Genomic DNA, 27,844 nt, shown 5'->3' on the forward strand with positions numbered 1-27,844 from the left:
TCCGGTATTGCCTAAGGACAGCACGGTGCCAGGCGATGTACTGTACCAGGTTAATTGTGCGAGGTTTTAAAGCTCTCTGTATATAACATTATTGTGGGTGAGTCATGCAACACACACTTAGTGATGTGCCAAACAGCAAAAACACCGCGGCAATGATCTTCGGGTAGCGATCATCTTCGGCCACGTAATCAAGTTGATCCTTGAATTGATCAGCCTCATAGCATCTCACTGGATCCTCCTATCTTGGACTTCACTGAACATTCATATAATAACTACAGCCAGACCTTGTTGTTCTGCACATGCATTACTGTCCTTCACACACTGCAGTGAAGTTCTTTCGTGCATAGATTATATACTATGTTTCGTTATAGTGCGTCAGTGTGGTGAAACACTTACTTTCTAGTCCAGTTCAGAATCACACTTTTTTTTCCATCAATGCTATTCATGCATTAACAACTTTGGATGGACATAAGGTTATGATAAAAAGAGAATGTATTACAGACATGGGAATGCAAACAGATTTCAGGCAACGTAGTGCAGCAGTGAAAATACTGCTGCTGTTAGGTAACATCAACCATCTATTACTATATGATTTAGTATCAAATTTGCATTAGTAAATGCAATATTATAAAATACTGAAATTGCCAGATGATAACACCAATATTTTCCTGGTTTTCTGATACTAAATCATATAGTAATAGATTGTTGATAACTTTTGATGCTACCTAACAGCAGTATTTTCACTGCTGCACTATGTTGCTTTAAATTTGCATTCCCATATGTCTGTAATACATTCTTTTTTTTTCTTTTTTATCATAACCTTATGTCCATCCAAACTTGGTAATGGACCATCTCCTGAATCATGGTTTGTAATTCAATGTTTAATTCAAGGGGTCCGAAACCAAGCAAAATTGCCTACAAGTCGAGATTTGAAAATCACCCAAAATTTCAAGATTCTGGTGAAGATTTCAAGACTCGATTATCGTGTAATATCTGTGTATCACAGAATTTTTTAAAGATATCAAATTTCGATTATTTGTCCTTGACGTTGAATTGTATGTGTATGTTAATGTTTTTGTTTGATTCTGTTGTAAGGACTACGGAAGAACAGCTATAATAATTGTTGAATAGTGTGAGGATAAAATAAAATCTATCAGTAGATTCAGTACTGATTATCTATATGGCTTTTCTCAAAGGTATATGTAGGCTTGCAGGGCTGCACAATAACAGGTGTTGTCATATCCCTTGTATACCTTTCAGCGTTGAAACCGGGTCGGGTCATCCGGGTCACATTTTCTCCAGGTCATCTGGGTCTGACCCGGTTTACAATTTATCCGGGTCTGACCCGGATTGGATCACGTGAGAAACGAAATTGTTCGTTTGACGACGTGGAAACTTATAAACGCTATCGCGTAGCTCTTTCGTGAGCCACGCCCACTTATCGCATTACCAACATACGCTCAGCCACGCTCATTTGTTAGTAAGTGTAGTATGTAGCACGAAATTGAGGGTATCTATGGTGAGGGGTAGCTATTGTCAGTAGGTGAAGACCTTTTTTTTTTTTTTTTTGGTCTTCAACCTACAGCTAGGCTGAAGTTGCAATATTTACTCAACACGAATCGAACGCTGAAAATGTAGACTCGTTCGCTCGCTCGAGACTAGCCGAAACACGTCTCGGCTTTAATTAATCTGGGTCACATCCGGGTCAGTGGGTCATCCGGGTCAGCAGTAGTGACCCGGTTTCAACGTTGAGTTGATACCTTTATGCTGCTCCAAATGTTCCTTTTCCCCCATCATGGCTACCAAACCTTATATTAGAGATTGTGCTGTACATGCAAGTTTGCATTTTCTCTCAAAAATATATATTTACCAGAAACCAGCCTCAGGCATAACCAAGCCCATAGCTAAGTGCCTTCCAATAGGTCGATACAATGATACTACGTTTTAGAAAAATTATTCAGTGGAATTTTCTACTGACTGACTGATATATAGCTGAAGACGAAGTGTAGTGGATACCTCAGCTTTTCAGTAATTGATGATGTTCAGTCAAAAACAATAAGTCCGGCACAATTCTTTCTTTTGATGTGATGTGTGCAGATTCACATAATAATACGTAATTCAAAAAAGTAAACAAACAAATGCAAGGAAAAATTAGAAATAAGTAGGTCGCCTACATTTACAAACTGTTGGTTACAGACTAGCATATAAATAGACCTTCTTGCAGTAGAAATTTTCTAGCACAGCCAAATTTGTCTAGCCATCTCCAGAATATGCACCTTCAAAACTTGTTCAGTTATAGTTTTCTTGCTTTCATGACATGTGAATAACTCTTACTTGCTTTATTTCAAATTTAGAAAGTTATAATAAGCATGTGTGTTATAATATATTCATACAAATTGGATAAAGAACTGGAGAATAACAAATATTTGTGAAATTTTATATTATACAGTTTGTTGTTACACCTATCAGACAAACTGCTTAGCTGAATTTTATTAGATTAGACTATCAAGTGATACAAACATTAAGAGATTAGACTATCAAGTGCAGGGGCGGATCCAGGAGCTGGCAAGGGGAGGGGCACAAACAAGCTAATTTTGTAGGTGGTTGGGGATAGCAGGTTCTCTTGTTAGTGCTGCATTTTTGAAGCAGCAAATAATCTGACCTCTTAGTAGTGTCTCACTGTTGATTTTTACCATTTCGGCCTTTGCAGATGGTTGTGAAGTCTTAAAAGCTGTTTAAAAGGCTCTGAATGTCTTAAATAACAGCAACACGATGATTATTTTTAGAGGCGCTTAGTACGCACGAAGGTACTGGTTGACATTTTCACAGCTAGTTTGACTTTGGTTTGCTTTGGTTCAGATGAATTTGTAATAAATACTATTAAAATATGCATATTTTCATGACTTTCATAAACCGATCTTGGCCTTAGTATTTTACTAGAACTATGGCTGGCTCCTCCACAAGGTCAGTGGAGGGGGGAGGATTTGCCCCAAATGCCCCATCCTGGATCCGCCATTGAAGTGATGCAAACATTCTGTAACAGAATGGAAATTATCAAGAAATTATAATTCAAAAATCAAACCCCATGTAAAAGCTGATGATCAAAATGTTCAACACATATAGATGCTCTTTTTTCTAGTCTCGTGTAGCCAAACTCTTTTCTTTGCATGGTGATTATCAATTAGAAAAGGCACTTATATTTTCTAATCGATAAGGGCTGTATGGAGAAAACAGTCTGGCTACACAAGACTTGGTATTAAGTTAGCCTTCTTGTGGGTCTTGTCTGTGATAATCATAATCTACTAGGGTGGTCATGCATTCTAATAGAGCATTCAGAGTTACAAATTGAATGCAAAACATGTTGATACTAATCGTACGTGAAATCTTGAGCATTTTGGATTAAATATATATTTCTGCTTTCATTATTGAATTCTTAGCAAGCCCATGAACTTCATTGTAGTAACGACCACTGAAACTTGTGAAGTAGTATTAAAGATACAGATATTGGTATATCACAGGAAAATGGTCAAGATCAAATTAGTTTAGAAGAGTCAAACAAAATATAGTTTGGTTGGACTACATTGGTAATCAAAATTGGTCTATGCATTTCTCTGTCTATTAATTTTTGTTTTCTGATGACTTTTTCTTCTTTTATCTCCTATCTCTGTTACCAGCTCTGATTATTGCAACCAACATGCAGCTACAGGAAGAAGAGTAATAGTCACAGCAACTGTGCGCTGCAACATAAGTAGCTACAGAAAGAAGCAGCAGCTATAGCAGCATGATCAGTTATAGATAATCTATAAATCCATGTTGTTGTTTTTAACTTTCCAGTGTTCATATCTACCTATGCCAGTTGTATATACTGCAGCAGAGAAACTGGTTCAGCTTTCTCCTTTGTTATGCATGGACATGCTATGTAAAATACTGTAGGCCATTGCACAGTAATGTGTCATGAAGCCAGTGCTACTGCATGACAGATAATTAAGTGTGTGTGTGTGTGTTTTATAAGACTTGAATATTGCATAGTTTAGTTGTACACACCTATAACCATACATTCCCAGATGGAGATGTACTATTATTGTAGTGAAAGTTTGCTTTCAAAAGTTTGAGCTCAGTGAATGACTCCAATGTTTACCTTGATTTCATCATATTTTCAATTTTCTTTCTTTTTTTTGTTTTGCAGTACTCTTAAGCATTTTTATAACTAATTTTTATGTATGTTTTTTGAAAACTGGTGTATTGCATGCAGTCAAAACACGAGTATGATTCGTTGGAACACTTACTGCTTACAGCAACAAGGTATGTATGTTGTATGGTACACCCTACCAGTTAGCAAGGTACAATCCTTTTTATCAGACTAAGGAGATGTAGCAAAAAGCCGCTGTAATAGACATTCTTCAATTCTGGCTAAAGAGGAGAATTGAATATCTTGGCAATAGAACTAATACATGCAATGCAAGCCATGAATACCATCTAAACAGCCCAGCTTTAAAGGTGTATGGGGTGTTGCCAAGAAATTACTGCTAATGTCATCGTACATTTGTAGCAGCATTGTTACCTTTGTTTTGTTCACCACTATTTCTTTGCATCCATACTATGACATATTCTACTTGAACTATGAAGTAACAAAATAAACAGCTATATGGTGTATATATATATGTGTATAGAAGTCTGTGTTTGTATTTCATCAATGTACATAGCTGTCCATGAATATAATTAGTTGTGTGGAACTGTCTTTTTCCTACACTTTAGATGCGTGCCTGCAATTAACAGTCTATATACAGTTGAACTGCCCACGGTCATAAGTATGGCTTTTTCATACCCACAAGTTCTTTGTTATGAAGGCTAATAGTTAGTGTGTATGACAGTGAATCACATCTTCAGTGTGAGCTAATATGGCTTGCTGATTATGAATAACTAGACATCCCATGACCTTTCACATGCAAGTATAAAATGAATATAGTTGGTTACCAGAAGTGCAATAGTGTAAGTATGCATAGAATGGTAATTTACTATATCTAAGATGTAAACATTGATTTTCACACAAAATAATGGATAATTGAATGTATCACTGTAATTCTTAGTTGCCATGGTGTTATGATTCTTCCACTTACTCGCTGTGTCTTTAGTTCCATCAATTTTTCTTTCCAACTTATTATACGTATGTAAGCTTAATTTTTTTTCACTTTGCTCAGCTGGTGTGCTTATGATCTTATGATCTTGAATCAGTTTCTCTGTGCCAAGATGCCACTGTAATCTGATTGTGTTATCAAGCTTTGCTAAAATTGGGTAGTTACTTGGTGTTTTTCTTGGATATCATATTTATTCTATATTTGTTTTAGTTTGTCCTATACAATAGTTTAATATTTATGTGTAGGTGTTCACACTTTGTGAATTCTACAGGTATTGCAATTGTATGATGAACATGTTTATACCAAGTGTCATATGTACTATACTAAGTGTCTCATTTGCACTGGAGTGTATCACAGATTCAGAGTGCTTCGTTAGACCTGGAGAAAAGTCATTTGCTGAACAGGTCATTGAAGTTGCCTTAAACAAGTCATTTAGTTCTTTTACTATATTGGTGCACCCAGGAGACTACTATGCCACTAAGGCTAACACTAGCAACATGAATTTTGTTAATTTTAAAAATGTAATTATTAAAAGGCAAAGAGATGGTGCAGCTGTTGATGTAAAGTGCCGAGAGATTACAAATACAGCATTCAATGGGATTGGTTTTGATCATTCTGCTGATATCACAATTTCAGGCCTGAGCTTTAGTAGATGTGGAACGATAACATCAGGTTTATTCTTCTTCAACACTACTGGTATACATATTTCTGATTGTTCCTTCCATCACAATAACGATAATGGAGTTCAACTATTGTTTAGTGACAATATTACAATTATAAACTGCCTCTTCTACTTTAATGTTGGTTTACAGCCTGATGATCCATCTAATGTGATTACAAATGGAACTGGTTCTAATAGAGGTGTAGGTTTAGGAATATTTGCTGGCCATCAAGCTAACCTTAAAGTCATAATTACAAATTGTACCTTTACAAGTAACATTGCATATAAGACTACAGATTACGACCCATCAAATGACTCAAGGCCTTATACTTTTACCCCTTTTGGAAATGGAGGAGCAATTTATTTAAAGATGAATAGAGTTAATGACTCATATGTTAGTATTACCAACTGTCGGTTTTACAACAACACAGCAATACATCAAGGAGGCGCTATAGTGTTACTACCTGTTAATTCAGTTAATAATACTGTTGACATAGCTGGGTGTGAATTTTTTGGTAATAAAGCACTTGGTGGTCCTTTGAGGAAACGTAATGAGACTATTAAAGGAACAGATCTAGATGGTTTTGTTGAAAGCATCAATACAGACTTTTCTATGACAGATTTTATTATCAAGTTATTAAATGGTGATGATCTGCACTCATCAGGAGGTTATGGAGGTGCCATTGCTATGACTATTTATGGTACATCTGATAAAAACATGCTATCTGTAAAAGACTCAAATTTTTCTAACAATGTTGCCATTTTATCAAGTGGAGCTATAGGCATTATTGTCCCTGACTCATTAACTGGCACACAAGGAGGGGCAGATTCCAATCAAGCCACCATCAATAAGTATGTATATCATGAAATATTAAACAAGTAATGAACTGACTAAAACTTGTAAACGTAAATGCGTCCATCCAGGTTATATATATATATATATCAATTAGCCCTCAATTTTAGACCACATGTATAATCCATTCTGCGCTATATGTTAATGGTGACTGATTAACCATAATTTTGCTTTATTTTTGTGCAAAAAAAATTGTTGTAACATTTTTTTGTGAAAACTATCTTTACAGTGCACGAAGTTTATTTACACACTTGATTAACATGACTGCTCTATTAGAGTCTATCAAGCATCAGACAAGTAGTTGAATCCTAGCTGGTTCCCATCCTACCACCCCAACCCCAGTGTGAGCACTTGTGATATAGTTACACTTCTTGAAAAACTAGTAGGAAATTGAGTCAGGTTCTTGTACGTACATGTAATAATCTAAATGGTCATCTGTAGGAAATTCCATTTTTAGTAAAAATTCACTCACAACACTGCAAAACTGATAAATTGTTGCTTTATAAAAATATCATTATCTGCAAAAGCATACATGCGTTAATTGTCCCCCAAAGGATGGTTTTGTGAAGTCAGTTCACATTTTCATGTTACTCATACTGTACTATAATACATATTTGCTAACAACTATTTTGCAGTTGCACATTTGTTGGTAACACAGTATTTGTTGCTGGATCTGCAATTGGAGTAGCATCGTATGCTCGTGTGGACATAGCTAGTTTTCCTATCAGTATAGTAAATTGGTAAGAGTGTGTGTATAAATGTTGTGTAAATAATTTATTAATGTTGTTTTATTCTAGCACATTTGAGTACAATAAGAATAATGTAACGTGGTTAGGAAACACTTTCCCAACATCATTGATTACAGGTATTGTTGTTGGAATTCGTTTTCTAGTGGCTTTTTGTGGCACAAATATATTTCGATCTAACTATGGAGGGGGAATAAACATGAATCATGCTAGAGTTACCATTGATGGCAAGATGTTATTTTATGATAATAATAAAGGTGCTATTGGTGGTGCGATGAGATTAGGAGAAGTTGCCTTGGTGTGTTATATCACCCTGATATATGAAGTAATTTTATGGTGTTTTGTTTAGCTTCATCTTATGCCCCATACACACTTAACCTTCATCAACAACAGCGCTTTACAGTTGGGGGGAGCCATTGGTGCAGAAAACATCAGGGGTGATGATGCTACTTTGATTTTAAATAACTTCTGTTTCATCCAGTACAATATTGGTGGTGAAAATGAGTACAACCCTAGTGAATGGAAAGTAAGAGCTATCATTGAAACAGTCTTATAAGTATAGCACTATTATACTCACTGTTCCACACAGGTAAACTTTACGTTTACTGATAACATATTGTCATACAAAGATGGTCAGGGACACACTTTCTTCGCTAATAATGTTGTGAGATGTGTTGCTGGTCAGAGTGAATCATTGAACAGTAATAGAAGTATTTTCAGTACAACAATATTTTCCCTTCCTTCCTTATTTAATCTGTAAGTAAATACTTTATTACTGTACTATTATGACTGCATTTAACAGTGGTAGAATGAGATTATTAATCTATTATATGAATGTTTCAGCAGTCCTTGATGTATGCTGGATTAGATAAATCCAATGTTTACTGCATACATATGTGTTACTTTAGATGCACATCAAAGGTGGTGGAGCAGGCCAAGGAGGGGGGGGGGGCAGCTTTGATAATGAAATTTATACGGTGGAGCTTGAAGCAAATATACAACAGATATGGATAATAATTCGTGGAAGTCTGGCCCCAGAAAAAAATTTACATTTTAGAGGCTCTGACAGAGCATTTTAATTGGAATCATATATATTTTTTGCAAATAAATTAAGTAAGCTATGGACTTACAGCTTTTATAGAAAGGTAAAGTAACTGTTCTATTAGAGTAGTTGAGTGCTCTATTAGAGTATCTTAATTTTTCTTGCAAACATTGTCCAATAAGTGGGAAGCCATGCTCCCTGTGCCGCCTCCCTGTTTCCATTGCCTATACACATAATTGTTATAATGAAGTTGTATGGACTATAAAACATTAGTGGTCATACTAATACAACACAAGGCAAAGTTGAGTGTGTAATAATATTCTCAAGATCTTGCCACAAATTCTTTGTATTCATACAACTAAGTGAACAATACTTTATACTTTTTGCTTGTCATCCATGCTTCAGAGTGTTCGTTGAGTGTACCCAATCACTTTAGTGTTTACCCATCGGTAAGTGTCCAACAGCTAGGATTAGTTAAACTAGTTATAGTACTTAAAATGTCACACACATGATCAACAGCATTGTCAGTGAGCTAATTTGCATTATTTCACAACCATACTATATCTTCCACGTAACTGCAATGTATTTTTCATACTGAACCTTTGTTTTGTAGGGAAAATAGAACGCTCTTTGGTACTTTAGTCCTTCCATGTGAAAATCTTATTATATTATGTGCATATTACAGTGGGGATAGCAATGGTACATTTTTGAATGGACGCCAATTTGAAACAGCTCCATCTCTATTGATAATAGTAAGTTGATGATACAGTCTTTTTTCTTTTCTTTTTTATTGTACTGGACAGCTAGTAATTACTGATGCGTCCAGGGGGACCAGCCCCAAGAAAAAATTAAATACACACGTACATTATGATTAGCTGGTCTTCATTGATTGTGCATCATTAATCAAGAGGCTCTGTTGTGTTGGTGATTACCTAGTTATAACATAGTTATAATTTTTGTGTGCCATGCAGATACATACTAATTTTTCAGGTCATAACTGCCAGTTTTTAAAGTGTTTGCTTAAATTCTGGAAATAAACAAGCACCTGGTGCAGAAGTGCTTTGACTACAAACTAACAAAATTGTCATGGATCTGTTGTGGCTTAAGTAGATTATCCTGTACATTTGTTAGAGTGTATGGTATAGTGAGAATGTGGCTGCATGGTCAAATTCACTACAGTTAAGTTGCACATTCAACCTCAAATTCATTCTGTTCTGCTGCATTCCAAATATGTACTATGTAGGGTGTGGGTTTTATCACATTTACATTATTGAAAATGCATAGTTGTTTGATAGTAGATATCGGTAGTAAACTGAGATAACTACTAAATATAAAGAGACCAGTATCAAGACGCATGGTAGTGTGTTGTGCGGCCAAGAAAGCCAGTGCACCACACTGTGAGTATATTTACAGGAAGAAACAAAACACAATTTTCATGCATATACAGCTCTGTGCTCCCTTCTCAAATTTAAATCATTTTTACCATAAGTCCTCTAAAAATTCGGCATATTTTTAAATCAATAATTTTCGTCTCGCCAAATTTCGGCCTATAATTAGATAGTAATCACCACTAATTTTAGTTGATCGACCACTCGTCACAGTATAATTGGTATCGTCGATATTAAGGCTAGACAACTCTGACATTCTCATCACTATCAGCATCCATCACAAAATAGCAAACGTGCCGCAGTTTTTATTAGAGGAAATTATTTCACTGCTAGAATACGGGTGCCGAATAAATAAAGGGGCCAAATTTTTAGAGAACTTACGGTATACCGCAAACGCCCTCCATCTTCAGCACCCCATGCACATATCAACAAATGAGCAAGATTACCTAACACAATCATGAAATATGAGCCTTCAAAATTTAACTTTAATTCTTTTTTTTTTCCATTTAGAGGACTCAGAGGCTTAGATTATTCTTTTCACACACTTTACATTATAAAATGCAGTGCATAGTTCAATTTTCTTAAGCTTTAGTACATTTTATGAACGTATTGCGGCACAACCATGTACCAAGTTTGGTGCAAAATTGCAACTCTGATAAATAGTCATAGAGCTATGGACGCATTAAAACAGGCCAACTTGTTGTCACGCCTACAGGGTAAACTGCGTATGGGAATAACTTAAGAATCAGTATGTGTATAGGTTAACCATCATAGCTCAAACCTTTTGTACTTTAAAAGAAATCGCATTGACAGCAGAGAGTTACTAGGAAAAAACCAAACAACTGTAAATTACGGGGTCGAAATACTCTAATAGAACAGTCACCACGGGATAAAAAGTGCATGAAAAATGCTGAAAAAATTTACCACTGTTCGAACCAGGAACCTCCATACTGAACACCCAAATCCTTAACCACTGAGCCCCTCACTGTATTTTACTTTATAAATGAAAACTCTAGCTAAAATCTACTCTTTCACAGATCTACCATTACTACCAATGGAAAATCTAGAACATTCTATGTGTGATCTATTAGAAATCCGCAAAAAGTTCTATTAGAGCATTACAAAAGTAATTAAATAAAAACTCTGCAATACAATACCATTGTAACTTCTCTAGTATTCCATCCAATCAATACCGATTTTGGTAGGGTAGTACACAACCACTAAGGCCTACTTGTGCCAATCGTCGGAATCATAATCATCATAATAATTGCTATGCTAGTAAAAACTTGTGACAACAGGCTGGAAATCGTATTCTAACATATAAGGTGCCGTGCAGGATTTGCTTTGTTAAAAAGTCGATCAACTGCAACTTATCACGTTTTGTATGAAAAATTGGGATACTCTAATAGAACAGTCACTGATAGACAAATAGTACAATCATGCATACCTAACTTGAATTTACTATTATAATAAATACTGACACTATAATACAACTATTATAGCCATGAACAAGCAAGCACAAAATTACGTGAGCAATTATCAATATTAACATAGATCCTTTGGTATTTTTCTGTATTGGTAGAGCACTACTTTGTCTTACATCATTGTCATTTTGTATTATCTACATCATTGCAGCCATTTCATGACCACCACCTTTTGATTTCACAACTTTTTTCACCCGGACTTTTTGAAGGCTGCGCCCTTCTATACAGTTTAGCTGTTTTTGCATGGTATAGTATACATATGCTAGCTCTCATCAGATCTATTAAACATGTGCATGGTTGTTAATTTTTAGAAAAGTGACAATATAACAGCTTCTCCTGGAGAAATTTTTAATTTGTATCTGTATGCTGAGGATGAAAATAGGAACACTAAAGATGCAATATATTCCTACCAAAAAAATCCTTTGGAAAATCCATCATCAGTTATAGAAGTACATTTGGATTCTACTGATGAAAATTTGATAAGTTTTGCCTCTGTCAGCAGAACGAATTTAAAGCTACAAAGGAGCTTGTTTGTGACTCATGAAAAGCAGCTGCAGAAATGTGATGTAAACTATAGAAATTCTAACAGTTTTGTCTCCAGTTTTACACTTAACCTTATTGACTCATCAAGGGGAGGAATAGTATGTATTTTATTGTGTCATATACTACACCTATAATGCTTATTATGTACTTACAGGTTAATAAGGCTACAGTGACTGTAAATGTGCAGTGTTGTCATGTTGGTTATGAGTACAACAATGATACTGGTAAATGTATGTTCATGTATGATCAACGTAGTAATGATATTCTGAGACCAGATGCTAGCCAAGCACACATTTATATTCGGGTACGATATGTATTTTAGTTGACCAGTGTATGTGTATGTATGTATATGTGACTATATTGAAACTAGTTTATCATCTCAGTTAAAAAATTCACCACAGTGTTGTTTTTAAGTATTCTATTTATTGTATGCTTCACTGTTTGGTGTTAAGTGGTTCCCTAAGCATGAAAATGCTTAGGTTAAGTGTTGTATGGTGAACGTAATGTAAGTGTTGGTATTTCCATTCCAAACGGCCTCACCCTGTTATGGTTAGATGATGCTAACCCCTTGTATTGTTGAACACCATGCACTAGAATTTAATGCATGAATGTAAATCACCTGCTTTATAGGGATATCGATATACTAGGACTATCGTTTACCAATTTGCTTAGCTGCATAGTTGTCACATTATTGGTTATGTATGTATACTTGTGCACTTGGAGAATCACAGTAACCGCTTTTGAACACGCTTATACCAGCTGCTTGCTTTTTTTGGGGGGGGGGAGTACACCAGCTATTACCATTGTAATGAGCCTGAGGTCCCAACCACCTTTGTTGTATTTTGAAGTGTGTTTACAAAATAGTCTACATAATTATGTAGTGTACATGAATGCTCATAGCAAGACTATGAGCTTGATTTTTTTTCATTTTCAATGTTGCTTCTGTGATAGTTGCTACACGAAAGGCTTCAAATACAATAATATATGTCACGTGTTACATATGCGCATGCGTGTATTCTAATATATGTTACATCTCCTTTGTTGTTTGAGTATGCAATCATACAGTTACAATAAATATGTGCATTTAAAACGTGTGTGCGTGTCAGAGTTCTATAGTTTGTGTCGGTGTACCTTGCTGGCTTCCAAATTGTTCTCTGTGATCTGCAGCGTTGTAAAGGGGGTGAAGGTGTACTGTTTTGTCCTGCTGGCATTTCAGTCTCAGCGGTGTCAGCTTCATCACTAATACTGGCATCCTCTAGCCAGTGATCGCAGCTGTGATCAGCTTGGTAGTGCCGTTTTGCATTCAGGCTACTAGGTGTTGGTTTTAGATGCCGTCGGTTTCGTCAGTAACTTTGTCCTACTGGAATATTAACTATGTATGAGCGAGGCCCATCTTGGCTGATGGCAATAACTGTTGCTGGTTCCCATTTCCCTTTTGCTTTCATCATCACTCTGTCTCCCACCGCTAGTGGTCATAGAGTTGCCGTGTGGCGGTTGTAGTAATATTTTTGCCGTGTTTTCCTTTGTCTGAGTTCCTTATGTACCGTCTGTGGGTTGATGAGTTTTGGTTGCAATAGTTTGGTTGTGGTTGGAAGCAGGGTCTTTGTCCTTCGGTCCATGAGCCTTTGTGCAGGTGATCCTAATGTGTCTGAGATGGGGGTATTTCGATATTCAAGTAGAGCTAAGTATGGGTCCTGATTGTCTAGAATGACTTTCTTAATTAGGTTTTTTGCTGTTTGGACTGCTTTCTCTGCCATGCCATTGGACTGTGGGTAATGTGGACTTGCTGTTTGGTGCTCGAATCCATATTCTCGTGAGAGCTGTTTGAAAATTGTACTAGAAAATTGTGGACCATTGTCTGTTATCAATTTGTCTGGGACTCCATGTCTGGAGAACTGCAATTTGCAATGTGTAACAATTTGCTTGCTAGTGGATCTTTGCACACTTGGTGGTATTACCACTGAGGTATCACATTGCATTGAGCGCCAGTGTCAATCTTGAAGGTGGTCCTCTGGTGGTTCATTAGGATAGTGACTGACCAGTCCTTTACTTTGTGAGTTTGTCCAAGTGTCCCAATGAACAAGTCATCATTGTCTGGTGCCTCTTTTTGGATACTGTAGTGGAATAGTGGTTGCGATTGGGTTGCTCTTGTGCGACACACTTTGGCAAAGTGGTTTCTACGGCCAAATTTTCGACATTCGGCTCCAAGTGCAGGACAGACTTGTTGCTTGGTGTGCCAATTGCCACATCGGTCACAGTACAGCTTCTGAACTTGTTTGTTCTGTGAGCGTATTCCATGGATGGCTGGTAGGTCGTTGGCTTGATCATTGGTAAATGACTTCATTTGGGACGATGTTATTTCGATTGCCCTGCATATGGCAATAGCCTTCTGTAGTGTTAGATCGGGTTCTCTGAGGAGCCTACTGCGTGTTTTTTCACAGTGTATGTCACACACTATTCTGTCTCTTATTAAGCTGTCCTTCAGGTCTTTGAACTCACATGTTTGAGCTTTGGTCTTTAGGTCTGTGACATACTGGTCAATGGTTTCGCCGTTACATTGGTTGTGAGTATTGAACACGTGTCTTTCCCACGTGATATTTTTCCGTGGCACACAATATGCTTCGAACTTCTCCAGGATTTTTGCTACTTTACTTTTGTCATCTGCATCTTCCCATGAGAATGTGTTGTAGACTTCTACTGCGTCCGGCCCGACTACGTGTAATAGTGTCGCTGCTTGGATTCCTTCGCCTTTTGAGCTGAGGCCGCTTGCCAGTGAAAAGAGTTCGAAACGTTGTCTCCACTTTCTCCACGCATCAGAAACATTGCTACTGTCTAAGTCTAACGGATCTGGAGGAGTGAGGTTATCCCACTTCTGACACCATGTGATAGTTGCTACACAAAAGACTTCGAATACAATAATATATGTCACGTGTTATATATGCGCATGCGTGTATTCTAATAAATATTACAGCTTCAGCCCAACTGGTCATACCACAGTATCTACAATGCATACTTCATGGACTTATTTGTGTCCTCCTGTGTGTCCTCCTGTGTGTCCCATTTATCTTTGCTGACAGTGCAAGGTGTCAATTTGCAGTAGTGCCTCATGATGGCTTTCCTACAGAATCATTGGAGTTTTCCATTATGACTGTTTGATTGCAGAGGTCCTTCTCCAAGTGTTTCTTCATTTGTAACACTGTAACGAGCTGAACATGGCTGAAAACAAAGCACAATGGCCACTTTGCTATTTCAGTAAGTGATATTTGGGGCGCACTGCCACATTCAGGTGAAAACAAGTCTGGGTGCCATTCTTTCCATTCTAATGCGATATGCTTGGGTTCACCGGTAGTGTTGCGAACCAGTATTGTCTAGGTCAAGCCAATTATTGGCTAAGAAGCCTTAACATCGTAACATAACTTCAAAGCATGTGTAAATATGTACTTGTATAGCTGTTATTGTGTTGATGGTCACTTTGGTACCACCCTAAGGCTTCCAACAGGCATGTTTAGTGCCATAATGTCTGCTAATTTACAATCAGACAATAACTGGTCAATATTCAATTATTCACCTTCCAATAACCGGTTTTAGTAAACTCTGCAAGTTCACAGCACTATTCACCAGTCATAATTATATTACAAAAAGTAAGCAAACAAGTATAAGAATATTCAGTTTGATTAGAGATCATAGGAATAGAAGTAGTGAAACAAGGGAGGTTGCCTACACCTAAAGATATACTAGTGGACATTTAATCCCTAATTCAGTCGTGGGTATAGACTGAAGTAGGGATTTAATGTCCACTAGTATATCTTCAGGTGTAGGCGACCTCCCTTGTTTCACTACTTCTATTTCTATGATCTCTAATCAAGCTTAAAATTCAAATTTTTACTTATACTTGTCTAGTGAGTTTCCATTTGGTTGCATTTATGAGTTTTCAGATATGCATTACATATTATGCTAATACATGTACACAGTCTGATAGATATGGAGGATTTGATTCTGATGGATATTTTATAACTGCAAGAATGCCACCATCTTATCAGAACTGTACACAAGAAGGAAGATTGCCAGGGTGTTTAGTAGAGGATGATGATCTTGATCAGCAGTGTAACCAACGAAGAACTGGTAAATGCAATAGCTGTACATCCCCAAAATGAATGTTGTCTCAAAGTGCTGCCATTAATTCAATCATCAAAATATTTCTGTGGCATAAAATTTCATCATGAAAGTGTTTTAGTGCATCTGATTCAAATTTAGTCTAGAAATAAGATATTCTGATAGATTGCCAATATTTATTTAAATGCTAAAAATAATGTTGTTTTTTCGTCTGCTATCCTGAGAAAGGCTATATTATAGTGCATTACATACCCTTCATTTTATGCAACAATTTTACAATTCAAGGCTGGTATGTGCCTTTTGCAGTTCCAACAAATATCCACCCTTCTTCATGCAAGGTAGCTATTTTTTACTGGCAATTTTACAGCGTATATGCATACATTTCAAATTCTTTGAAATGCTTATCATTAAGTACAGTAGTACTTAATAGGTAGGGATTGATAAGAAATCATATGGCTTCATAATTTATCACACTTTACAAAACAGCCTTACAATAAGTTTTAGCCGAAAAAACTACCTGGAATACATTAGTACTGCTGTAATGATGCTGTACCAAGCAAAAGTCGAATGTTTCGATGTACAGTGAATTTTAAAATTTTGAAATTCACCTGGATTTCGTCTGTTTGCCTGCCTGCCTGCCTGCCAGCCAATTTCATCTGCTTGCCTGCCTGCCTGCCTGCCTGCCTGCCTGCCTGCCTGCCTGCCTGCCTGCCTGCCTGCCTGCCTGCCTGCCTGCCTGCCTGCCTGCCTGCCTGCCTGCCTGCCTGCCTGCCTGCCTGCCTGCCTGCCTGCCTGCCTGCCTGCCTGCCTGCCTGCCTGCCTGCCTGCCTGCCTGCCTGCCTGCCTGCCTGCCTGCCTGCCTGCCTGCCTGCCTGCCTGCCTGCCTGCCTGCCTGCCTGCCTGCCTGCCTGCCTGCCTGCCTGCCTGCCTGCCTGCCTGCCTGCCTGCCTGCCTGCCTGCCTGCCTGCCTGCTGTAAGACCCAGTGCACTAGGTGTACTGCTCCAGAAATTTCAGACAGCCAAAGTAATGATGGCGGATTCACGAATCTGTTGTTCCGTCCACTGAACCATGCTGTTTGCTTTCATCATTCATTAGCTTCTTTGTTTTTCTTGAAGGATAATTAATAGTTGCGGCAGGTGCCACAACCCAAACACGTGATTTTAACAAAGCGTGAGTACGTGTGTGTAAGATGAGGATGAACGGGTGTAGTACCCAAGGAGTTGTCTATAGCATTTATTAACTCTGGGTAGTCGTTTTATAGTCATACTAGTTTAGCTTTTTTTGCGAGGTAGCTAGCTAATAATGCCTTTGAGGGGCAGATCCACCTCAGGATCCAGACTGCCATTAGAAATGCAGCTGAAGCCTGTTGTAATAGCTTTAAAAGACAAAACAATAATTATTTTAGAGGTACTTATTGCGTACAAAGGTAAAAGATAGTTGCTTCAAGTGATATTTATACTATGTGGAAAGCAAAGAGTATAATATAGCTAGCTAGCTAAACATAAAAAGTAAACAAACTAGCTATTAAAATATAAATTTTAAAAGGAAGTAGGGATTAATTATACATGCTACAAAAAGTAAGGAAACAAGCTCAAAAATGTTACAGCTGAAATGAGAAACAATCCAGCATTAAAAAGTAAGGAAACAAGATTGGACGACTACTTGCTAAAATGAGACTCACTTTAATCCCTACTTTTGGCTAATTTGATGGTCTCATTTCAAGATGTTAGCCAAAAGTAGGCATTAAAATATATCTCATTTTAGCAAGTAGTTGTCTAAACAAACTTGTTTCCTTACTTTATAATAATGCTGGATCATTTCTCATTTCAGCTGTAACATTTTTGAGCTTGTTTCCTTACTTTTTGTAGCATGTATAATCAATCCCTACTTCCTTTTAAAATTTTAATTTTTTTAATAGCTAGTACTACTATACATACACCCTTTTCATATGGTCATGTTCACATTCAACATGTTCATAATATGAGCTTCTTAACCGTTGAACCTCAAAGTCATAAAATATCATAAGTGAATTCAACCCTACAAAGCAGTAGGGTTCAACCCAGGTTGATCTCAGGTTTGCAAAGTTAAAGCGAGTTGCGGTTTTTTGGTGAATACATAAAGTGGTTTAGAAGACAATTATCACTCAATAAATACCATCATCTGATGATTGCTTTTGAAAGTGGGTTACTCAACCATCACTTTTGAGTGACCATGTTAGTTGTCAACACACCCACTTATAGCTATTCTACACAATCATGTCTCTTTTTTAAAAAGTCCAAAGACAATTTGTTGTCACGCCTCCAGGGTAAACTGCTTGACAGAATAACTTGACAATCGGTCTGTACATGGAGTAATTATTGTAGTACAAACCTTTTGTAGTTTGAAAGAAATCGCACTAACAGTCATGGACATATAACAAAATGTCAACCATGTGTAAAATGTGCACAATCAACTTGTGTTTATAAAAAGTATTAGTTGCCACACCTACCAGGCAAACTAGCTAATGGAATCAGCAGAAAAATAGGTAGAGAGGTAGATTAATTATTTTAGAACGATCTTTCAGTAGTTTACTACAAGGAATCAGGGTTCAGATTAAAAATCACTGAGTTACATTGCGAAAGTCAATTAGGTGTATCAAGTGCGCAATTGAGATACTCTAATAGTGCAGTCACCCTAATAGAACATTCTGATACGTAGTAATAAGTTACTCTGTTAGAACATTCAGCTACAAACCATGCAGAGAGTTCAACTACGAACAATTCACCCTGTAGAGAGTTCAGCTACAAATAAATCACTCTGTAGAGAGTTCAGTTACAAACAAGTCACCCTGTAGAGAGCTTGTGATAATTTTAATTTTTTGCAAAAAAAAAAAGCATCATTATAAAAAGTATCCAGAGAATTCAGCTCTTGATGTCTTCCTCTTTTCTGCAGTAAAGAAAAAGAAGACAAGTAAAAGAAACTCCAAAGCTAGCCACACGCCAGCTTTGGAACATATAAATACAAAAAGAAGTGATATCTATACAACAAAACAAAAAACAGCCAAACTGTGAAAACAGGGTGTGACCCCAAAAAATCCAGGGTGAAAAAGGATGTGAAATCAAAGGCAGCAGCCAAGAAATGACTGTGATGGTAAGTTAATGGAAAAAATTTTAATAACGAGAATTCAAGTGAATTTAGTGAGAAGGCAACATAAATTCACCTGAATTGTCGTTAATAAAATTTTCCTACGATCCCTTCTCACAAATTCACCCGAATTGTCGTTATTAAAATTTTGCCATTAACCTACCATCACAGTCATTTCTTGGCTGCCACCTTTGATTTCACATCTTTTCCACCCTGGCCTTTTTGGAGGCCACACCCTTTTTTCACAGCTTGGATTAAAATATAGTGCACATTTTTTTAGGACTTCTACTACAGCAAACGTAGAATATTGTCTAACCTTTCATTGGTAGATCTGTTAAAATTAATTCAAAAATTTCACTACTAAAAGCTTTAAGTAGAAATTGCATTCATATTATAGGCAAGAGATTATGGAAAGTAAGTAGTAACTGCATGGTGGCAGTGGCTCAGTGGCCCAGGGATTGGATGTTTAGGTATAGAGGACTTTAATGTGAATCTTGGGTGATTTGTTTTCAATATTTTCTGGTGCATACTGTTGTGTCTGATGACTGTTCTATTAAAGTATTTTAACCCTGTGATTTGTTCTGTTTGCCTTGTAGTTCTGCTCCAATTTATTTTTTTGCAATGGTTAGCTTAATTACAGACCAATTTTCAGGTTATTCCCATAGATAGTTTACCTTGTAGCCATGACAAAGAAGCCATCTTTTATGCAAATGAACATCTAGAACTCAGCAAATGTGTATGAGCTTTTAGCAAACTTGGTACATAAATTCCCCCTATTTGTGTGAAATAAGTAATGAAGAGAAACAAGTAGTCAAATTCGCCTTGCCTAAAAATGTAATCCCTTTCATAGTACATATGTACTTAATAGTCATAAAGTCTCAACTTTACAGTGTTGTTCTGTGTGAACCACATGCCAAAAAACCATACTCTGAGCTATAATTGTACTTATTTTGGTGTATTTTACCTTGTGCTTTGGTGGTCATTAATTTTCTAGGATTTTTATGTGGGAAGTGTCCAAAAAGTGATAACCATGGAACTGCTCTCAACTTAATTGAATGCAGATCATGTGGAGCATGGGATGTGATAGTTTTTGTCATTGTTTGTAAGTACATTCTATTCTGTAATCTATGTCATTGATGTCGATAATACTTCCACACAGTAGCTATGTGTAACAACATACGTATGTATTGATCATAAACCACTCATGTGTTGTGATGTCCAAATATTCCATAATTAACATTTTTGCTATAGGTATTTTGATTGTGGTAACTTCATTACTGATTATTCTATGCAATGTTCGTCTACCAAATGCACTGAAAGGATTTCTTTTCTATATTCAAGTATGTATTATGTACTGAATTGCAAAAGCATGGATGAAAAAGAACTAATGATTTTTGTATGTATTAGTTGTAACACAGGCATGAGGATTTTCCTGATATGTGTATGCCCAACAGCCCAAGGGCTCTACAGGCTTGAGGGCTGAAGGCATACATATCAGGCAAAAGTCCAAATGTCCCATGTTACAGCTAATGTATAGCACTTCTGATCTATAACAGGCTAATAATAGTCCATGCCAGGTGATCAATCACTCAAACCAATACAAATGCAACTACTGAATGTACTATATAATATACATGCCTGAAAGGTTTTGTTATGGGTCAGCAGCCGGCTATGTTTGGCTATGATGAATGGACAAATCCTAGAGATATATCACACAGAATTTCAATTATGCGAGTTAATCAGTGCTGTTGAAGCATAATAACAGAGTGTTTACTAAAGGCCTATAGATGGATACGCTTGTTTGTAGAGTGATTATCTTGTGTAGAGTGGTAATTTCATGTTATCAGTAATGCGTGTGTGGTCTGTATTCAAAAACATGCAAATGCTTGCTACATGTAGCACTAGTTCTCACCTTAGCCCAATGTTATCAACTCATAGGTTAGCAAGGATAACAAAATGCTTTTCATCTGAGTGGTTTTCATGGTCACCTCCAAGTCGTGCATGCTGACCACTTGAGTATTAATCAATCCCCACAGCCAATTTTGGCCTTAATGTTTATATAATTACTGCCCAGTTGTAGCCTAGGCTACATTCAGATATAGCCCGGGCAAGTCGCCAACTGAGCTACACTGCAAATGTAGCCCAGGTGGCTCCTTTGATCTTCAGTGTGACAGTGATATATACATAAGAGTTAAAGGTAAAAGTTAAAGCACTGCTGGAAGTGCAATACATCAAATATAGCACGAAAACAGCATGAGGTAAAGCCAAATGTTATATTTCATCTCAAGACTACTCTTTGAGTGCTATAATATTTGATGTATAGCATATGCATTATTCTTATTCTGGACTTGGATTAGTCTAGTCTGTCTTCTTAATGACTAAACGTTTTTGATTATGGTACTTAATAAACATATTTCCGTGATATTCCTACTGTACGTTTATATCAATAAAATGTAGTAAAATAACCATCATTGAAATCTTCAAAGCATGTCTATAAATTGACTCCAGTGGTTCTAGTTTTATTGGTTGGGTTGACTGGTCAGCCAGTGCAGCGTGGGCGCCTAGACTGGCTTGGTTGATTGGTTGCACTGGTGATTGTTCACTCAAGCAGGCTATTAGCCTGCAAATAGGCCTGACACATGTTAGTGTGTCATGTGTAGCTCTATACCTACCGGATATAGAACTGTGGGTCTATCAAAGTGTTCTATACTGCCCAAGAACTGTTGTGTTCTGTATGGCTAGAACAGTATTTGCTATAATCTTCCCATGCAAGGTTCTTTATATATGTTTCATTATTTCACTAACTAACTAACTAGCGATATGTTAGTATATAAACACCTAAGATGCCGCGCATATACCTATCTAATAACCTTCACACTAGTGACACCACCATGCATGCTCATAAGTGATAGCCGTAAAGCATATTTTAAAGTGGAATTGTTGCAGTTGTTGCTAAACAGTTAAGTGTGTAATTTTATGTTAACTGTGTGGTGAGTTGTATGTGGTTTTGCATTGTTTTATTCAGGTTGTAGGCTACGTTTATAACATTGGAACTAGGAATGGGGAGCTACAGTGGGTATGTATGATGGCTACATTACATGACTTAATGTAGTGTCATGTCTCTTTTTAGCACTTTTACTTATCAAGGGTTTTTGGATTTAGTTTGTTTCTCCCATTGTGTATTTCATCAAATTTGGATGCATTAGAAGTTGCTACAATTGGATTTGTATCACCAATACTTATCATAGCAACTGTAGCTACATATGTCACTCTGTAAGTGAACCACTGTATTATAGTTACTTTGTAAAGCATCGTTACAGGGCTCCCTATTTTCCTCACTTAAGCAAAAGGAAAACAGTTGATGGCATTTGGTTTTTAATTCTCATTGCTTATGTCTACACTGCGGATACTTGTTTGAATATATTGAGGTGTGCACAAGTGTATGAACCCACTGAGTTTAAAGGAACTCTAGTAAGTTATCTTCCAAATCAACTGCTCACTCTTTCATAACTAATGACTTATTGATGCACAGTGCTCTTTTCACATGCAATGCAATATAGTTTCTTGTTTAAGTCAGCTGATATGATATGCAATTTGCTTTGTCTAACTGGTTACAGGGATGAGTGCCAGTACTACAGTAGTTGTATAACTATTTGCTATATACATGTATGTATGTTTTACAACCTGGTAGCAAATTAAAATGTGCTCTTTATTATCTCCCATATAGAAATATTTCAATGCAGTATTGTCAATACGTACATGCATCAATGGACTTGCTATCTTATATATTAATGCTTTAATCAGGACACACGATAGTGTGTCATGTGGCCAAGTACAGCTTGTTTTGATGTACGACAGACAAGTGTGTATTTTACAGGAACCAAGAAAACGCTGTTTTCATGCACTTGTAGCTCAATAGTGCCTGAACGGAAATTATCCAGCTTTGCTGCAGAAATTCCCTCTGTGTAGGACACCTCCTATTCCAAATTTGAGCTGAATCTGCCCAGCCATCACTGAGATATGTACCTTCACGGCCATAGCAGTAGTGATTCACTGATTGTCCAATATTAAATAAATGGCATGCATTTGGCCAAACCACGGTTTTATCTGGCGGGAACTTACCTTTCAAAGTTTTTCGTATTTTCGTCGTATTTTCTTCTTAATCTTCTTATGTAAATTTTTTTCACACACTTTAGAAAAATTGCAATAACTTGTGCATACTTTATCAATTGACTTCAAATTTGGAGGGCAGTACAAGCATAATGCAGCACATTTACAGCTCGATTTTCATACAGATCAAACTATGAAAAACAGAATATGCGCAATTTTGAAAATTTCTAAAGCGATTTGTTCAGGGTAATCCGCTTGATGGAACAACTTGAAAATTGGTCTGTACATGAAGCTACTATGTAAAAGTTAGACTTCAGACCACAGGGGTCTAAGTAATTTAGTAACCCGATGGCCCTGTGTTGTGGCACCTGAGTGAAGCAAAGGTGCTACTACAGGGCCATCAAGTACTAAATTACTTAGACCCCTGTGGTCTGAAGTCTCAGTTATTTAGATCCCTTATGTAGTTGTACCTTATCACTGTTGACAACAGAGAAATGTAGCATTCATTAGTAGAAACAAGCCATTACTCCACCCATAACAACACTTACAGGTTTAAAATTAATTATCAGGTGGCGATGCATTGCCAATGCTACCAGTGCAGGTGCGCATAATAAACATGAAAAGGGTCTAAGTAAGGGTCTAAGTAACTTAGACACCTCCAAAATCCACCACAAAAAGGGTCTAACATAGTACAAACATTTTGTGGTTTGAAAGTACTGAGAGTATTAGCTAAGGAGATATCAAGCAAACTAAACATGTGAAAAAAGTGTGATTGAGATACTCTAATAGAACAGTCACTGAGAAGTAGAAAAAAGTGTGCAAAAATTGTCAGAAAAAATTCTCCAGGGTTCAAATCAGGGACCTCCACACCTATATACCCAAGCCCTTACCACTCTGCCACTGCTGTTAGTTGCTCATTTCACTCAATTTCTACCTTTTTGTAAAAATGTTTAGATATACTAGAATGATAACTCGTAGACCTATCAGGAAAATTCTAGAACATTCTATATGCATTGTATTGAGGTACTCAGAAAAAAATGTGTGTTCTATTAGAGTACTACAAGCATTATGAAAATAGCCTGTCATGCGGCCAAGTACAGCCAGTGTGGGTGGGCGACATACTTGTTTTACGGAACCAGAAAACACCATTTTCATGTATCCATTGCAGCCTCTTACAAGTGAGACCCTTCAATATGCAACAGCTAATTATGAGGATGGAGCTCGTGTAGACGTTTATGCTTTAGGATTCAGGGGAGATAAACATCAGAAGGCATTTTTTGATGTCAAAGTGTTTAATCCAAATGCACCTTCATATTGTGGTACCCAAGTAGCTATCCTCACTTTATTGATGTTTTGAGCATGAGAAACTACAAAAGTATAGACAATATATTAGGGAAATTGAGATGGCCCCACTTGTATTTTTAACATTAAGGGGTGGTAGATGTCATGCTGCTGCTGTATTTTACAGAAGACATGTTTTCCTTGTCTCTCTTCAGAAGGAGTTGTCGTATAGTTCTGTGGTGTCATGGTTATGCTCTGCTATTTTGTGTTTGAGAGGAGCCAGGGCCGTCCACTTTCACTAGGAGCACTTGACCTTACACTAGCTGAGAGTCAGGTGGCTCCAGCTCATTGATTGAAATTTGATCTTAGTATTTGTCTAACACTTTTAACACCTTTAGTGTTAGGGGTGGTGGCAAGGGGTGCTGGTAACCCCGGGAATAAAATTTAAAAAGAAGTTTTCATGTATTCATAGCTCCATAGTGCTTAAACGGTATAAATAACCATTTCTGCTGTAGAAGCATCCTCAGGGTAGGGCACTCCCATTCCTAATTTGAGTCGAATCTGCCCAGCATCATTGAGGTATACGCCTTCAAAATTCGTCTTATTTTAGTTCTTCATATTTTCCACAACAAATGGCTGCAATGATGTTAATAGCTAATTTCATTGTTTTCAAGCTAGATAACTATCCATTAAATTTGTACCAATTACCAGTAAATGTAGATCTGCACTAAAGCAGCCAGGCTGTTTAAAAGTGAATTTACAAAATAATTAATGAACAAGGGCAAGGAAAAATTAGGAGTTTTAAGTTTGACCAGGGATCACAGAAATAGAAAGCAGTGAAACAAAGGAGGTCACCTACACCTGAAAGTGTATATTTAATCCCTACTTCAGTCTATACCTATAACTGAATTAGGTATTAAATGTCCACTAGCATATCTACAGGTGTAGGTGACTTCCCTTGTTCAACTACTTTCATTTCTATGATCTCTAGTCGAGCTTTAGGTTCTTAATATTTCCTTACGCTTGTTTGTTTACTTTTTTGTAACATAATTATGATTGGTAAACCCACACATACTGCATCAAAAGAAAGAATGGTGCCAGACTTATTGTTTTCATCTGAACCTGTGTTAATGTAAAATGGCCATTAATACTTTTAGCTATGTATGTTCAACCCATTACACAGCATTACAAAGTATGAGAAGTGCCTCTGCTATCAATCCATGGCCAGTCACTTACCCAAAATACAGACAATTCCATAGGAAGCCATCACATACTACCACAAATTAATACCTAGAGCTGTTACCAAAGGGAAATAGGACACAATAGAGGACAAAGGAAGTCTGATGCATACATTGTACATACTTCGGTATGCCATAAGGCACTTGCCAGGCTGAAGCAACATCTAACAGTGAAAATAGCTAGTAGCCCTTGAGTTATGCTTGTCTAAAGGTATTAGTCAGTCAGTTGCTAAAAAATTCCACTATATATATAATTTTTTTTAAATTGTAGGCTGAAATGGGGTCAGGTCATCCAGGTCACATTTTAATCAGGCGGTAAATCTCATATGCTTTACCTGGGTCCAACTGGACCAATTCATGTGTAATGTTGAATAAATTGAGCTTGGTTGTGCTTGAAGATTGCAGCTGGTTTATCCAGTATTGATCTGGTTATATCTCAGCTGCACACCATTAGCCTGCCCACTGTTCTGCACCATGCAGCAGTTCTTGGACTAAAAGGCCTGTTTATTGTAGTTTCTGTGATAAGTGTCACCCGTGTTATAATTTAACCATATAGGTGTACTACTATGATGGAACACTGAAATGTTTTACTGGACAACATCTTCTATATGGAGTAATAGCAATACTTGTATCAATACTGATACTGATACCGTTTACTTCGTTTGTGCTTGCAATAAATTTCAACTTAATCAACGTGAGTATAATCAAACTGTAGCCATCATTATTGGTGTACCGTATCATTTGGCAGAAAGCTGGTCCTCTAAAAGATGTAATAAGTTCTGGAGTTGACAATAAATGCCCCTGGTGGAGTGGGTATGACTTGGTCAGAAGATTATCATTTTTTATAGTATATATATTGCTGGAAGCTTTCTACAGTGATTGTACACAGGTATCCAGCTACCTATATAGCTGTAATTAAGTATAGATGACTTTGATAATTAGTAATTGCATATATGATCTTGTTAAAAAGTAACTGGCTGTTCTTAGTAGCTGGTCTACAGGCGACCAAGTGCACCTTCCTCGTTCATTGTACCCCCAGAATCCATCTATGTCACTTTTTAACCACTAGGGACCCACCAATTATGCTCATTATTTTACCTATTATGATATGCTGTACTGCTCAAAAATTTTGCCTAATTATGCTCATTATTTATTCCTCAGTTCCCATGTTTTTTTTCTAATAAAATTGCACTTCATAGGAAAAATAGTAAGTGGCTGAAGCACAGACTGTAATCCTTGCTTGTCAAAATGCATGTCACAGAAAAGATTGATATACTTTAATAGAACAGCCAGCTATCTGATTGTTCTATTAGAGTTGCTGACTTTTCTATTAGAGTATATAGATCTTTTTCTGTGATAATGTATTTTGATAAGAATTTATGGTATTGCACAAGTGTTCTGCAACTTCTGCCTATTATGCTAGAATTATGCTCAATGATTTCAGGTACCTATTATGCTCATTATTATGCCAACATATTCGGTGGTCCTACCAGACACACACTTTGTGCTAATGTACATGCATGATTCTTTTTCTATAGTTTGCCTTGATATTCATGGCTGTGTTGATGCTAGTGATTACTTCAAGAGTGCAGCCATATACTCATAAGTGGGTGGGAGTGATTGAAGCATTGATACTGTTGGATCTTATTATTATTTCCATTGACAATAAACAATTTAAAAATGAAGATTTTGCTGTTATTCTTCTTGTTCTTCCATTCATCTACTTTTTAATTTTCTCAGTGATTAAGATACTTAGCTTTCTCCAGTAAGTTTATCATCAAGGTATGCAATAAAATATAAAATTGTATTTTGTGTGCAGGAAAAAATACATAAGGAATGTCAAAGAAAAAGAAACTGACCATAAAACAACTAGAATGTTCAAGAAAGTTGTATTAAAGCCAAGACATGCATTTCAACATTTGAAAACTACACTCACCTCAACAACAGATGCTAACCTAGAAGAATTGTCACTGTCAATACCAGTTGCAAATTATTATGCAGAATACCGTGATGAATTAGATGACTATGTTACTGTTAATGATTAATAAATTGTGTGTAGCACAGATCATTACTTGTTTGTTTTTCTTTTCATTTTTATGCTCAATTTGACACTGTTAAATAACTGA

The 27,844-nt window shown here is 36.8% G+C and overlaps 1 protein-coding gene across 1 annotated transcript; it reads left to right on the forward strand.

Annotated features, from left to right (window-relative positions):
* LOC136249560 (uncharacterized) lies at positions 1-27,844 on the forward strand. Its single transcript, XM_066041603.1, has 19 exons — positions 1-97; positions 5,407-6,648; positions 7,285-7,389; positions 7,447-7,693; positions 7,745-7,921; positions 7,985-8,151; positions 9,123-9,189; positions 11,621-11,950; positions 12,007-12,156; positions 15,824-15,974; positions 20,084-20,191; positions 20,341-20,429; positions 22,115-22,165; positions 22,220-22,362; positions 22,410-22,560; positions 26,275-26,412; positions 26,467-26,607; positions 27,257-27,483; positions 27,538-27,844. Exons 2-19 carry the CDS (start codon positions 5,420-5,422, stop codon positions 27,761-27,763), a joined length of 3,897 nt encoding a protein of 1,298 aa, XP_065897675.1. The 5' UTR covers positions 1-97; positions 5,407-5,419; the 3' UTR covers positions 27,764-27,844.

This window comes from Dysidea avara, chromosome 3 (assembly GCF_963678975.1).
Source record: "Dysidea avara chromosome 3, odDysAvar1.4, whole genome shotgun sequence".
Taxonomy (NCBI): domain Eukaryota; kingdom Metazoa; phylum Porifera; class Demospongiae; order Dictyoceratida; family Dysideidae; genus Dysidea; species Dysidea avara.

What these genes read in the sequence shown, in the direction of transcription:
- LOC136249560 (XM_066041603.1), top strand. Translation starts at nt 5,420, where the DNA reads ATGATGAACATGTTTATACCAAGTGTCATATGTACTATACTAAGTGTC. An exon ending in CTCCATCTCTATTGATAATA is followed by an intron (nt 9,190 to 11,620) that starts GTAAGTTGATGA and finishes GTTAATTTTTAG; the next exon opens with AAAAGTGACAATATAACAGC. An exon ending in AAGATACTTAGCTTTCTCCA is followed by an intron (nt 27,484 to 27,537) that starts GTAAGTTTATCA and finishes TTTTGTGTGCAG; the next exon opens with GAAAAAATACATAAGGAATG.